The 16,256-nt window shown below is 44.9% G+C and overlaps 1 protein-coding gene across 2 annotated transcripts in view; it reads left to right on the top strand.

Annotated features, from left to right (window-relative positions):
- The window catches only part of CHCHD3 (coiled-coil-helix-coiled-coil-helix domain containing 3), a 220,825-nt gene that overhangs the window by 70,411 nt on the left and 134,158 nt on the right, over window positions 1-16,256 (top strand). For both annotated transcript variants that reach the window (XM_082239304.1, XM_082239303.1), the window contains exon 4: window positions 9,014-9,158. In XM_082239304.1, coding sequence (XP_082095430.1) covers window positions 9,014-9,158 — 145 coding nt within the window. The remainder of the gene's footprint in view (window positions 1-9,013; window positions 9,159-16,256) is intronic.

The raw sequence follows: 16,256 nt of genomic DNA, 5'->3' as shown, positions 1-16,256 counted from the left end.
CTCGAGTTGAGAACTTTGCCGCAGGATGAGAACGGAAATCGTGTGCTGGCAGTGCAGCGGCAGCAAGAGGCCCCATTAGTGAAAGCACGCCTCTAGTTAAGAACAGTCTCAGGTTAAGAACGGACCTCCGGAACGAATTAAGTTCATAACTAGAGGTACCACTGCATTTGCTTGCTGCTCGGTGAGCAGTGAAGTTGTGGTTTTAAAACAGATGCTAAAACTGTGGTTATCGAAGTCACGCATTATTGATTTAGTTATGCTCTTTGCTGTTGCTTGTTTTGATGGTATTTTGTATCTTCATTATGTTTGTAGCTTATTGGCCAAAGTACATGTTTTGTCCTGCCTTGTTGTTCTTGTTTTAAAGTGATCATTTAAATAAGTTAGGAAACTAATATTTTGGTATTCGGGTAAGTATAGCTGAAGGAATGTGGGTGGCGCTGTGGGTTAAACCACAGAGCCTAGGGCCTGCCAATCAGAAGGTCGGCGGTTCGAATCCCCGCGACGGGGTGAGCTCCCGTTGCTCGGTCCCTGCTCCTGCCAACCTAGCAGTTCGAAAGCACACCAGTGCAAGTAGATAAATAGGTACCATTCCAGCAGGAAGGTAAACGGTGTTTCCGTGCGTTGCTCTGGTTCGCCAGAAGCGGCTTAGTCCTGCTGGCCACATGACCCGGAAGCTGTACGCCGGCTCCCTCGGCCAGTAAAGCGAGATGAGCGCCGCAACCCCAGAGTCAGCCACAACTGGACCTAATGGTCAGGGGTCCCTTTACCTTTTTAAGTATAGCTGAGTAAAAAAAGTAGGGTGTAAAGCAGCCCCTCTGACTCTTTTCCTTTCTCATAGCTTTCTTAGAAAAGACCCACAACAGTTACTATGCAATGTGCTATATAAATGCCTCCAGGTATTCCTCCTACATAGCCGTGTCTGACTTTGCCCATTGATTCCTTCTTCATTATTTATTTGCTCAAGAGCAAAGCTGACCGGCTTCCTTTGCTATATGTTCAAAGGCCAAAATGTTTCAACACCATCCTTGAAGAAGTCACTCTTTTCGCTGGTGCAAAGAACCTTGTGCTCCAGGTTTTTGTTGCCCTCCCGCAAGAACACGCTCAGATTGATTGCAGGACACAGCACAGCCTTTGCCCGCGTTAATCTGGTGCAGATGCCAAGGGTCAAGGTGATGTGCTTGTATATTCAGCTGATTGCTCTGGGATTCTCATTCTCTTGTCCTGCACTGGAAGTTTATTTATTGGCACTGTGTCCATGACCCTTTGCATGATTGTTTGATATGGGGGAAACATTTTGTTGAAATCTAGGCGTGGCTCTATATCTAACCAAGTTCCCCCCTGAATTGCTCCATGAATGTCATGATGACAACAAATGCAAGATAATAAGAGCCGTGGTGGATCAGATCAGTGGCTCATGTGTTCCAGGATCCTGCATCCCATACAGTGGTACCTCTGGATGTGAACAGGATCTGTTCTGGAGCCCCGTTCGCATCCAAAGCAGAACGCAACCCGTGTCTGCGCATGCATGGGTCGTGATTCGCCGCTTCTGTGCATGCACGTGACGCATGCGCAAGCTGTGAAACCCGGAAGTAACACGACCCAGAAGTAATGGAACGTGTTGCTTCCGGGTCGCCGTGGAGCGCAATCCGAAAACGCTCAACCCGAAGCTACTTCAACCCGAGGTATGACTGTAGTTGCCAAACTTCCCTTCCAATCTGTAGAACAGCTAGAATGGCAACGAAAATAATCAAGGGGCTAAGTGTCTAATTTTTTTTTTTGGGGGGGGCTTTTGAGTGTAGATAAAGGTGAGTAAGGGAGAGGGGATGTGACAGAGGAGTGTGACATTATGCATAGTAGATAAGAGCAGGTTCCCATTCCTCGAATACAAGAACCAAGGGGCATCCAAAGAAGCTGAATGTTGTGACGATTCAGTACAGACCAGAAAATAAACGACTTATTCACACAACACATAGTTAAACTGTGGGACTGGCTTCAACAAGATTCAGTGATCTGCTGTCCAGGGTTTCCCAAACTTGGGTCTCCAGCTGTTTTTGGACTGCAATTCCCATCATCCCCCTGTCCACTGGTCCTGCTAGCTAGGATAGCTCAGTTGGTAGAACATGAGACTCTCAGGGTCGTAGGTTCGAGCCCTGTGTTGGGCAAAAATATTCCTGCATTGCAGGGGGTTGAACTAGATGGCCCTTGTAGTCCATTCCAGCATTATAATTCTGTGATATTATATTGTAGCATAAGACTTTTGGTGGTTGAATGCGGTATTCTATGTTTATGATGGCTGGGTCCCATTAATTTATTAAATCAGGTTGTCTGTGTTGAACAAGCTGGGTCAGTATATATGTTGCAAATTTTCAAGCGTGATACTTTCCTGGTACATTTGTTGGTGCATGGCCACCAATAAAATATGTCATTTCCCATCTTTCATAATTTCCCTTTGATTTGGTGTTTCATATTGAACTGCAGGAGCTGCTCGACTCGATTGCAGTGCAGAGAAAATCATTTTGATACTTTTTTTGTATATTTGAATAGTTCTTGAAGTCATTAAACTCAAATGATAGGGCATGGTGTGCATCTGTGTGCTTGCATATAAATTTTAGGTCTCAGGTTTTCTTTTAACATTAAGGTAGTTAGTAGTGTTCATTGTTGGAGATTTAGCTGGTGTGTGTTTTCTTTCAGTTGTGGTGCATACTGAATGCCAATCAAATGTGCTGGGAGAGAAAACTACTATAAGTTGATGCACGCAAGTGTTTGAGATCTTAGGACAGCGCTGACTTGTGTTTGTTTCATTAAGCTCCTTCAAGCCAGGCAATTACATAATGCAAATAAGTCAGGTTGCATTCAAAACGGTCCTTCTTTGCACTGAAACGGTGGTGAATCTAAAATGAGTTTGGGATATTTGTGCATAAACTTTGGTCAATAATACTTGGCTGGCTTCATTGCAGTGGTGATGTCTGATGTCAGAAAAGGCACAAAAGTTCACTTGAAATAGTTTTTGTTCTGAGAAAACTTCAAGATGAAAAAGGCTTCCTTATTATGAAGAGCCTGTCATGAGTTCCGGAATGAGTCTTATTTACTAAGATGGCTTTCTCATATCCTTGTCCCCATTTTAACATTAAAAAGCCTGGGCTTTTAACTTCCTATATTGTATGACGTTGAAAGGCCCATGTCCCCGTTTCTTGTCTCCTTTCATTTCATCTGGATAATTGTGCCTTTTATGCTTGTTTATATAATGGTCCTTTGCAGACATAATGTCCATCCATGAGCTGCTTGACTTCAGTGTGATTAAGTGCTTCATCAGAATACCTCAACCAACCATGGTTGAGGCATGGCAGTCAACCGGGATTGTGCTAGCACCCAACCATTTTGCAATGCCCTAACTTGGGAATCCCCTACCTCAGGATAGAGACGCGGGTGGCGCTGTGGGTTAAATCACGGAGCCTAGGACTTGCCAATCAGAAGGTCGGCGGCTCGAATCCCCGCGACGGGGTGAGCTCCCATTGTTCGTTCCCAGCTCCTGCCAACCTAGCAGTTCGAAAGCACGTCAAAGTGCAAGTAGATAAATAGGAACCGTTCCGGTGGGAAGGTAAACGGCATTTCCGTGCACTGCTGTGGTTCACCAGAAGCGGCTTAGTCATGCTGGCCACATGACCAGCTGTACGCCGGCTCCCTCGGCTAGTAAAATGAGATGCGCGCCACAACCCCAGTCGGCCATGACTGGACCTAATGGCCAGGGGTCCCTTTACCTTTACCTTACCTCAGGATATTTATTTGGCGCTTTACTGCTGACATTTTGTTCTTGACTAAATACCGTTTTCCTGGTCTGTATTCAAAGAAACAAAACAGCTCAGGCTCAGCGATCTTGTCCCAGTGCAGTTCTGAGGACTGATTGTCCCCACCTTCCTATCGTTTTCTAAGGCTCCTCCTCGGTTCCTACCCCAGCAACTTGAGGCTCCTTCATCCCCTCTCTCTTCATTCTTCTTTGTGTTCTGGGAGACCAAGAGAAGGGGAGCTGGCCACAGCAGGAAGGGGAGACTCCCTGGCTTCTTCAGCAGCCTTCCTCCACTCTGCCTCTTGGGCCTTTCCTCACCAGCCTCTGCTTCTGCCTCTGATTGTAGACTGCTCTCTGTCACAAACTCTTCCTGCTCACTAAGCCCTGTGGCCTCTTCAGTTTCCAACACCACCGTCTCCCAGTCTGTCCCCTCTTCTCCATCTGACCATGTATTGTTGTCCCACCACCAGTCCCCTGACTCTGTGCCTTCTTGCCCTGGGGGTTCCCTTGGGGGGTTTCCCAGCTGGTGCCTCCCACCACTCTTCTGCATTCAGCCAGTCCATGACAGCAGCCTTATCTCATCTGCTCTTTTGCATTGTTATTTTTATTTATTTTATTGATTCTTGGTTTCGTATTGGTTTGAATTAGATCTGCATGGCTCGTATTGAGGGAGAAAGGCATGGTTTTAATGAATATGGTTTGCATGAACTGTGGTTAAGCATTACATGTGATCAAGTGAAATCATGGTCAAGGTGTTTTCCACCTATTCAGCCTCTGCTTTAAAGGTAACAAGCAGCTGCCACTTAGGTCTCCATGTATCTTCTTCTTCCTTGGTGTTCACTCGTAGCCGAGTAAGATTGTCTTCCATGGTCTTAACAGTGACTCCACAAGTGACTGTGGAGGTCAATTCTGGATCCACATGTCCTTCAGCAGTGAGGACATAGTTTTCCGGGTGGGAGCTAATCATGGTGAGGGTTAGCCAAGCATGCCTTCCTCTTAGTACGTTTCTCCCTTGCGTCCTGTGTTTGAGTGTCTTCAAAGCCCATGACACCTTTGGTAAAGGTTGTTCGCCAACTGGAACATTCGCAGGCAAGGGTTTCCCAATTGTTGGTGTTTATACTACATTTTTAAAGATTTGCCTTGAGACAGTCTTTAAACCTCTTTTGTTGACCACCAGCATTACGCTTTCCATTTTTAAGTTTGGAATAGAGTAGTTGCTTTGGAACTTTTCCTTTACCTCTCCATGCCACTGGACAGGGTTTAGCTGAGGAGGTTAAAATCCAACCTTGGGTTGGATCCAGACCAGCTGTTCCATAAACAGAAGGACTCCTTTTTGTTTTTGGAAGTGAGTTGGACCCAGTGGAAGATTCCCTGTCCATGAGCTGGATGCTTCTGCGGTGGTAAGGAAAGGCAGTTTTTGCTGATTCTCCATCTCTCCTGCAGCCCATAATTCCACCTCCCATACTATTCTGGAGGGTTCACCAACCTTCCAGTACAGATTGGAAGGGTTTTCTTTTTTTGGGGGGGGGGGATTTTAAGGTGATGGGGAATTGGCAGAAATTGTTTTCTGTCTTCCATCCATGGGAGTATTCAGTTGGAAGAGTTGCACTTTGCTCCACTCTGGATACAATCCCATATATTTTGGCTCTTTAACAGAGTTAGTTCTAATGATTGTTAAATGGTATTATGAAGCGAGGAACGAGAACAATGACATTGCAAGAATGCAGAACAAGAAATTACTTGGGCCCCCCCAAAAGAGGCTGAGATGTTTGCCGTCATCTAGGCTGTTCCAGGTGATATTTCTTGGTTTCTTTTCATGCCCTGTGGGAACATTTGCAATTGAAAAAGCAAACTTGGTGTCCCTCAACTGTAGTCACCCCCAATAATAATGCCATGAGACCCTTGTGGGAAAATAGTAATTGAAGTTTATGCTGAAAAAGAGGTGTGTTTTTTTTAAAAAAAGTGGTATATCTTAATGAATGCTTCAGAGTTCTTTACACGAAAACAGCTAAGCACCTGACAACTGGCCCTAATTCTGAGAATTTCAGCACTAAATGGTTAAGCGGGGGAAAGTTTCAGGAGGATGAGAAAGACGAAGGGTGTTCTCTGTGAACCCCAAACAGGAGCTACGAGATTTCAGTTTCCTAACAGGCATTCTGCCATAAGAGACCTGAGGGTGACTACAGATGGTTACTGCACCCTCTCCTTGTAGACAACCAAGCCTGTCATAACACCCTGCAAATATTATGACACTTTGGAGTTCTCCCGTGTGTGTCAAAATTTCCATCAGTTTAGCCCTTTGTTGTAGAACTTACACCGAATGATGATCACAAATTAGTTCCTGCACCAGATTTAACACTCACAAAGCACTGAAGAAGAGCTGTTTCTTTTAAACTCCTCTGTTTGGGATTACATTCGGCTTTCCTAAACTCAGATTTGTGTATGTTGATTTGGCCTTCCTGTTTTCCGCATCATTGATTGTGCGATAGATTCGATTTGGTTGGAATAATTTGGAGGATCTTGGGAAATCACTTGATGGAATTTGGTCCGTGTCTGCATAATCTAGCTTTCTGCTCGAGTAATTGAAGACGTTGCTTAATAAACTTGATAAAAACTCCCATTTGGTTCACATTCCAGAGGGTTGTATCTGGAGCACAAAGGCAATTCAAATCGTTATTGTCTGCTTTCACCACCCCCAACCTCTAACCATTTCCTTGGGGAAGAATATAAAGCTCTGTAATGGAGTGTGTGTGTGTGTGTGTGTGTGTGTGTGTGTATACCTTTCACAAAGTGACCCTAGACATGATGATTTGTTCTCAGAAGCTCCCTCGGTAATGCACAAAAGTGGCAAGAACTCCGAAACCTCATCTCTGCTGCAATTTCCAAAGCCCGTTTGAAGAGCCGTATTTGATATTCTGTCACCAGCGGCAAACTTTCAGATGTTGACTTTGTGCTCAGCATGAGAACACACATGAAGCAGGTGTATTTTATTAGCTACATTATTTAATACATATTTTAGTCTCCATATAAAAATGTGCAGCGTTAGAACGGCAGGTATTTCGTTAATGATTTCATTAGCTTTGGCGGCTTTAGAGGTTGCCTGCTCGGAACGTCGAATTCCCCACGACAGACAGACAGACTCGGATCAAGTTTTCTTCTTGCATCGCGCAGTCCAAAGAACACAGCCAACACGGTCAAGATCCCAGAGCGTAATGCGAAATACAGGCTTAAAATCCTCATCGGTCTCTAGGGTGGTGTCACAAGCCGGCGTCACTCGCAGAAGAACTTGGGTCTTTCAAGCCCAGGGAGAACTTGAGCAGGAAAAGAAGAAACATTTTAGCCCATCCTGGAAGCAGCAGAACCTTTCAGCATAGTTTTATTAATATAACTACGCCATAATGGTGTCAAATGCTATTGGTGTTGTAATTTAAATGTATTTTCTCATAACCGAGTTGATACTGATTTTAGTGGTTTTTTTAACCCACAAATTATTCCAACCAACGTCCACAATCTTTATCCCTAGATCAGATTCCTACTTCTGTTTTCACAGTTGCATCCTCCAATTGTTAACTTACAAGTTATTTGATAAGTATAGAGAAAAGGTTTTTTAAAAAAATATATCCATTTGTATGTAAAAATTAAATTTCTGAAGGATCTTAAAGGTCTTGTGGCATGCACTTTAACTTCAGAATTTGATGTGAAATATATTTGACGAACATAAAGCCAATTTGCACCCCACATTCCATTCCCCCCATTATTTGTTCAGCTGATATAGGTGAACCAACACAGGTGTTGAAGGCAGCACCCCCACCCCACCCCATGAGCTGTTACTGGGCTGGGGTCCTCTAAAATTTCTGCTTCTGACAGGCTCTTGATATGTTGCTAGTGACCTCCTGCTTGTAATTCAGGGATCCGTTGACCCAAGCTGTTGGGTCATCTTAGTTTTTTCTTCCACTCCAGTTCTCATAATCTCTTACCTGTTCTGCTTCTCTAGTCTACAGTATGGCTCTTTGGGTGGATACCTTTACCCATGTTCAGTTCTCCCTCTCTGGGCAAGCTCCTGATGGTGAACAGTTAACAACTTTACGTGGGGCTGCCCTTGAGACTGACCCAGAAACTCCAGCGGGTGCAGAATGCCACAGCGAGGCTCCTTATGTGGTCCTCGCCGCGGGATCACATTCACCCAGTGCTATACCAGCTGCACTGGGTCCCAGTAGAGTATAGGATCAGGTTTAAGGTACCTATGGGACCGCCTCTCCTGGTATGTCCCATGGAGGACCTTACAATCTTTAGACAAAAACATCTTGGAGGTCCCGGGCCACAGGGAGGTTAGGCTGGCCTCAACCAGAGCCAGTGCTTTTTCGGCCGTGGCCCCGATCTGGTGGAACGCTCTGTCACAAGAGACTAGGGCCCTGCGGGATTTGACATCTTTCCGCAGGGCTTGCAAGGCAGAGCTGTTCCACCAGGCCTTTGGCCAAGGCACAGCCTGACCCCCTCCTTTGGTAATCCTCACAGAACACTAGCCCAGTGGTTGCCATTAATTTGATTTGAACTGATTTTATAATGAATTGATTTTAGAATGCTGTATTATTTTATTGTTGTTAGCCGCTCTGAGCCCAGCTCTGGCTGGGGAGGGCGGGATATAAATAAAGGAATATTATTGTTGCTGTTGTTATTATTATTATTATTATTATTAAGTCCTTTTAGTGGCAACAAATAGGCGGTGAAGGATAAACAACTTTACTTTAAACAAGAATGGCTTGGAATAAGGATAACTCTCTGCCCGGGTGCAGATGAAGAGATATTAATAATGTATTTAATCTTTCCGGGAAATGGGATTTTTACAGTCATAATGATTTTATATCTGGGTGTTGCACTGATAAGTTGAAACCATGTTGGTTGCGATACTTCAAGCTTTATGCATGTTGTAAAATTTGGCATTCACGTTTATATGCTCCTTGTGCTTTTTAAAAACCAGTAATTATGTCTCCCTGCCAGAGATGCTGGATACCTTGTGGTATTCTCAATGGGCACAAACTGTGGGAAATGCTTCCTCGTGCCTCACTGCACTGCTTCTTTTGACATGAAATGATAGTAGAAATGGGATATCTGCAGGATATCTGTGGAACAGGTCCAAGAAATGTGCGTCGTATTGCTTTAACCCAACCAGGTGTTAAGTTTTGAGCACACAGTTCAGTTCCGTGCCTTTCTTTCTTTACTCTCTTGTAGACTGAAGCAGAATCAAATGTATGTACGAGATGAAATCAGCAAAGTTCTTGAGCGAGAGCGGGCTGCCTCAAACGAGCAATTGTCCAGAGCCATCCTTAGAGAGAGAGCGGCGACCGAAGATGAGCGCCTCAAGGCACAGCTCTTGGTAAGTGTAAAGTCGTCATCTTCCCCCCAATTATCAAGCAGTGAGAAGGTGCTGTAGAAGAACCAGTTCAAGGGAGGCTGGAATCCATCTAGGTGCTGAGTGATAGGTAGTGACAGGGAAACAGTATTTTGGTCTGTGATGATGAGATAATTGGAGAGGGTGTCATGCTTACAGTAGCTGAGTGGTCTCGTGAAGATGCTAAGTCACAAATCTGGCATTAGGTGCTTCCTCTTTGCATCCTTGCAGCTGATGTGGTTGGTAAGATTCTCCATGGAACTATTTTCTAAAAGGACTAAAAAAAAAAATAATCAAAATTTTGAAAGGCTTGTTCCACAAATGGAATCGTTTCAGATTAAATGTGCTTTTCAAGATCTTTGCTTCTGCTTTAATGGCTTTGATCCTATGATAAATAATGGAAGGAAGTTCATGAAAGGATCTATTTCTAGCCTTTCCTCGCCTCTACACCCCACCCCACCATGTTCTGGTGGGTTTTTCTGCTGCAGAGCATGGGCAGGCAAACTAAGGACCGGGGGGCCAGATCTGGCCCAATCGCCTTCTAAATCTGGCCCGCAGACCGTCCGGGAATCAGTGTTTTTTTACATGAGTAGAATGTGTGCTTTTATTTAAAATGCATCACAGGGTTATTTGTGGGGCATAGGAATTCGTTCACCCCCCCCCCCAAATATAGTCCAGCCACCCTCCCAAGGTCTAAGGGACAGTGGACCAACCCCCTGCTGAAAAAATTTGCTGACCCCTGTTCTAGAGGGGGTTTCAGGGAGCTGAGGTTGGCTTCAGGAAAGTGAAGAGGATCACAAATTTCCCACCTGTGACCTTCCTTAAATTAACCTCAGGAACTATGCCACTGTGTGGCTAAAAGATGTCCCAGTGGTCTCCTTGTGCAGGAAGCCTTGGCTTGTTTTCCTCACCCCAATCCAAGCTATAAAAATATACCTAGCCCCTCTGTGTTCCTCTTGTGCTGCAGATTTTTCAATTTCAGAATATACCGTATTTTTCGCTCCATAAGGCGCACCGGACCATAAGGCGCACCTAGTTTTTAGGGGGGCGGGTCAAGAAAAAAATCTTATCCTCCCCCCACCCCAAAGAGCAAAGAAGCCAAGACAGCGAACGGGATCCATCCTGCTGGCTGTCTTGGCTTCCTCTTTAGCCGCGCACAACCTCTCCAGCCGGGAGAAGCTGCGCACAGCTTTGGCAGAAGCCAAGACAGCGAGCGGGATGGATCCCGTTCGCTGTCTTGGCTTCGTTTTTAGCCGCGGGGCTGGGGCGGGGGAGGATCGGGTCCGGGAGCGGCGGCAAGGTTGCGAAGCCTTTAGAGTGCAGCGCGAATTCCCGCTGCGCTCCAAAGGCTTCAGGCGGCTATCCCAGGCTTCAGCGAAAGCAACGCATAGCCTCCGGAGCGCGGAGGGAGCGCTCCCTCTGCACTTTGGAGGCTTCGCGTTGCTATCGCTGAAGCCAAGGAGCCTGCATTCGCTCCATAGGACGCACACACATTTCCCTTTAATTTTGGGAGGGGAAAAAGTGCATCCTATAGAGCAAAAAATACGGTAATTCATCAAGGGGGGAAAGATATACGCACGCAAGGCTCTTTACTTTGGCCTTCAAGTATTAAAAACCAACAATAATAATCTTCCATGGACCTGAGCTTATGAAAGAGAAGGCAAACTTTCAGCCTTTTAAAGCTGCTCATAAGGAGACATTGGAAATTGGATGAAGCGCTGCAAGTAAATTGAGTTGCTTGAAGCAGACCTTTCATGGCAATGAGGTGTTCACAGGAGCATTATTTTGCTTCAGAAGACTCCACAGGTCATTTTAGTGACCAGCCTTTTAAGTCTACAACAATTCTGCATCCAGAACTCCACATGAAGTGTTCTGTGTTGTAAAAAACTGCTTGGGGACCAGCTGAATTCATTCATCTTGGAATAATTTTCAATGTGGTGACAACGCCACAAATATCTTATTGACATCCCATCAGTGGAGCCGTAACGAGTGTCAAGGTGAGCTGTGGAGAACACGGAGTTAAAAAAATAAATAAATCTATAGTTTTATTTATGGTGCCCAAAGGCAGTTATATTTGCCTCTCCTTATAACGACCTGGCATTTGCTGCTAACATATTTGCTTTACTGCTTGGACTGAAATGAGCTGTCATTTAAAACCTTGCAATTTGGAAAGCAGGTCTGTTTGGGTTGCCAGCGACATTAAAGTCTCATTTCCTATTGAAGAGCCAAAGAAATGTAGTTCTGTGCACTTGGAGCTGACAATTGTTTGGAAGAATGGTCCATAGTGTTGAAACATTTGTGTACTGTCTTTTGCATTTTATCCTGGGCTCAAGCTTCTGATTCATTGTCTCTGTTAATTAAAACAAAGCAGTCCTTTCATCTTGACAACTACAAACTCAGCATAATAAAGAGCCGTATTTATCCATGTTTGATAACCTCAGGGACCAGCTATTGTAATGTACTGTATGTGGAGCTATATTTTTGAAGAGTGCCCAGGAATTGCAGTTAGTTGAAATCGCAACCGGTTTCTGTGCCAAGACGGGCAGGGACCTCCCCATTTCCCAGGGAGGCATTAATCATCTCCCTGGCTCAGCCAGCTGTATCCTCGCTGCTGGCTTATAGCAGCCAAGAGGAGCGAGTGTCCAGAGTGTGTGGTCATCCTTACCACTTCAAGAACATTAAAAGAAACCTCATGACAGTACAGTCATACCTCAGGTTGAATACGCTTTGAGTTGAGCGCGTCCGAGTTGCGCTCTGCGGCAACCCGCGGAAACTTCTGGGTTTCTCCGCATGCGCAGACGCTCAAAATGATGTCACGTGCATGCGCAGAAGCAGCAAAAAACGACGCGTGCATGCGAGGACGTGCTGTCACTAGTTACGTTTATCTCTAGATGCAAACAGGGCTCCGGAACGGATCCCGTTTGTATCTAGAGGTACCACTGTAATAGCAGTTTGCAGGACCGTCTTAAGCACATCCAGCGCCATGGTGCAAAGATACCTCCTGCCTCCCCCCCCCTTTCCCAGAGTTGCCGACCTGTTTCAGGGAGGATGGCGCTGCCGGCGACACACCCAGCTTTGTGGGGCTGGAGGAGGCGGGCAGCAGCTGGAGGGCAGCTCCTCCAGCAGGGAAGAAGTGGAGGCTGGACGCGGTGGCTCCCGGCTCAGTTGGCTGCTTCGTGCCATGGTGGCCACGGCAGGCAGAGGCTCCAGGCGCGGCACTGCTTTGGCGCGGCATGGCGGAGGCGGGCGAGGGTGGCGAGCTGATTCCGGGAGGCACCGCGTCCAGCCTCTGCCTCTTCCCTCGTGCCCTCCAGAACTTGCCGCCCTGCGCCACTAGCCTCTATGGGTAAAACGCCCCTGGCAGTTTGGCAGTGAAACTAATGACCTAGAAGGGTGGTGGTAGGGATTTAAGGAAGGGCTGGGCAAGCATTTATGGGGGCTGCTCTAGCTCTGAGCATGTCCACTGAGCAAGGACATAGATGTTCTAAAAGCTGCCCCCCTCCTCATTTTTCTATAGTTTTGCCATTCAAAAGCTGAGAGCGCTGACATCAACAGCCAGTTTCTCTTCACCTTTTCACTCTGCTTGATAAGTTCCCCCAATGCATATGATATTGGGTAAACCAGATAATCGCCCCCCCCCCCAATGTTGCTTGGATCCATCTCCTTCAGACTACACAGATTGGGTTTTCACTAACAGCCCCATTTGTCTCCATTGTTTTCCCCCCCACTTGCTCACCTTTGTCTGCAGGGAGGTTTCTGATTTTCTTCTGAAGCAGATTACACTTGACCTTTCTTGCTGCCGGCCAAATAATCCTTCCTCTCCTAACTATGTTTTCAGGATGGCTTGGCTAGAAAATACTGCAGGGCAGAATTTGCTAAACGAGGTAAAGCACTTTTTCCGTAAGAGAACACTAGTTTGTTTACCAGCCTGCAGTATTTTATTACATACCTCATTTAGCCCATTCATCATTTTAATAGAAAAACAAGTTCTTTTATATGATTCTGAAATTATTCGAGGGAAGCTACATAGCCTAAAACTGAATGCAATTAGTTATTCTAGGCCCATCCAAGCAGAAAAACCAAAATGGCAAGACTAGGAAGTTCAATAATGACTATTTGCTGTGTGGTGAAAATGTTCAAAAGATTAGTGTTTATACTTAAAAATTAGGGCCGGTCCCAGAACCCAATGGCCCCATGTTTTTGCTGTTGTGATTTTTTTTTTAAAAAGATAAACGTGTGAATAATGATTGAGGTACTAATGTACAGATATGACTGGCCTGCGTATATATAAATGAAATAGTAAAACTGCTCCTGGCCTCTACCACTTCATCCCGCAGATGGGGACTCACCTACATAAATAGTTTCTCCATGCAAAACACACACAAGGCAAAGCAAGTTTAGCTACTCGCCATGATGGTTGGGCTCTACCTCTACAGTTTGAGGCAGCAGTGTTTCTGAATACCTGTGGCTGGGAAACACAGGAGGGGAGAATTTTACTCTTGTTGTTTTTTTTAAAATAATATTTATTAAGAATTTAATAATTACAAAAAGAAGAAAAAGAGTTAAAGCAAAACAATGCAATACAATACATAAAAAGCAAAAAAAGAAAAACACTGCTTATCTTAACAAAACAATAACAAAAACAAAGACAGAAACAATTAAAAACACATCCAATATTTTCATATCTTGTCTTTCATTTACTTGTAAGTAAATGAGAATTTTGCTCTTGCGCTCATGCTCTGCCCCTTGGTGTTATTGTCATAACCTGTTGGTGTTTCGCAACTTTCTGACTAGTTGCAGGACCTTATCCAGACCTAGCAGAGTAAACGCAGAGTTCATGAAAGCAATTGGCAACTTGGCTGCAGACAGGATGGACAAAGCAGGAACCAGCAACTTGTAGTTATAGGTGTTTATTATATACAGTGGACTATTTACAGGAACAGAACAGAACACGGATCTTTGACTAGCTCTCTCTTACACAACTCTCAACTCCTACACTCAACACTGAACCACTCACTAACACATTCCAGTTTTGTTGTTTAGTCGTTTAGTCGTGTCTGACTCTTCGTGACCCCCTGGACCAGAGCACGCCAGGCAGTTCTGTCTTCCACTGCCTCCCGCAGTTTGGTCAAACTCATGCTGGTAGCTTCGCGAACACTATCCAACCATCTCGTCCTCTGTCGTCCCCTTCTCCTTGTGCCCTCCATCTTTCCCAACATCAGGGTCTTTTCCAGGGAGTCTTCTCTTCTCATCAGGTGGCCAAAGTCTTGGAGCCTCAGCTTCAAGACCTGTCCTTCCAGTGAGCACTCAGGGCTGATTTCCTTCAGAATGGAGAGGTTGGATCTTCTTGCAGTCCATGGGACTCTCCAGAGTCTCCTCCAGCACCACAATTCAAAAGCATCAATTCTTCACGATCAGCCTTCTTTATGGTCCAGCTTTCACTTCCATACATCACTACTGGGAAAACCAAAGCTTTTACTATACGGACCTTTGTTGGCAAGGTCACATTCCAGTTAGTAGGCCATAAATCATCATTCCCGTGAGAGAGCTTGACCAATCATGGAGCTGTCTCCATGCCTCTGTATCACCAGGCAGACTTACTCCTTCATATTGCCTTGGCTGTTGGCCAAGCCCTAATTGACTCTGTGGGTGAAGCTGCACGTATTCAGATTCCCAACAGGTGTGTCAGAGGCATCTGGTGAGAGCAGGATTCTGGCATAGTTGGGCCATTGGGCTGAACCAGGTGGCCCTTCTTGTGTTGCTAAATTATTGCACCTAGAAAACGAGCTTGTTGGGGAGAAGAAGAAGAAGAAGAAGAGACTGGCTGAATCCGAGACCAGGGAGAGGAGACGGTGGAGGAAGATTGGAAGAAATTTAAAATTTATTTGCAGAAACACTGTAAAATTTATGAATGTTAAGGACATTGAAATGAATCGCAGGGGCTTTAGCAACAAAGTAAAATGTCAGATTGGACTAACAACAGATAAATTAATAGGATATGAATTTGTTGAATTAATTTTTAAAAAGGGATACAAGAACGGGAGACGTGAGGAAGTCGGGAAAATAAGCTAATTGAAGATGAGAAATTAAGAAAGAGGGAATTTTTGTTTTTTGTTACTATATGTGTTTTTATTTTTTTATTTTTCTTTTGATGTGTTTAATGTTTGTATTTTTGTATTGTATTGTTTTTTGTGATTTTGTATTCTCTTTGTCTACGTATGCTTTTTTATTGTGAAAACTTAATAAAATATTTATTAAAAAAAAAAGAGAAGAAGAAGAAGAGTTTGGATTTCATATCCCACTTTATCACTACCCGAAGGAGTCTCAAAGCGGCTAACAATCTCCTTTCCCTTCCTCCCCCACAACAAACACTCTGTGAGGTGAGTGAGGCTGAGAGACTTCAGAGAAGTGTGACTGGCCCAAGGTCACCCAGCAGCTGTGTGTGGAGGAGCCGGGAAGCAAACCCGGTTCACCAGATTACGAGTCCACCGCTCTTAACCACTACACCACACTGGAGAACCATTTTAGCTCAACAGTCTCGCTGATGTGCTAGTTTTCAATGTGAACTTCTGTTTTGGTGCCAGGAGTGTTCAGGCATCCATCTTAAAGTCTGAACTGGCAGAGGTCAATACTAGTTTTAATAGCTGTTGAAATAGTTTGCTTTAGAATATAGTCAAGAGGCATCAAGCAAGTTGGCTACTGATTGCAGAAGACCTTTTGTTCATTTTTCGTAGGCAAGAGCACCGCCTATCGCTTACCACAATTTCCTCATTCAGCACATCGTCTGTTTCCTATAATGCAGTTACTGGGCAGCTTTGCTGTGGACCTTGAGTAAAAGGAAAACAATTTATTTGCCTGCTGCAGTACTGTCCAGGGCCTCGAGCAAACGTTTGCAAATCCACAAAATTCAGAATTAATTCCTCCTTATAGTTAAACAGCGCAGCAAACTGAAATGCCCCGTAGGTGATGCAGCATTTTCCCTTGTTGCATGGCTTAACCCGAGGATGACGTGTGTCCTGTGAGCTCTTGTAATAAAATTATTGTTCAACCACTAAATGCTGAATCCTGCATAGATTGCTGAAT

Source organism: Podarcis vaucheri (genome assembly GCF_965113315.1).
Source record: "Podarcis vaucheri genome assembly, chromosome: 10".
Taxonomy (NCBI): Eukaryota; Metazoa; Chordata; class Lepidosauria; order Squamata; family Lacertidae; genus Podarcis; species Podarcis vaucheri.
The sequence above is the reverse complement of the archived record's forward strand: the minus strand, read 5'-3'. Positions and strand labels throughout refer to the sequence as shown.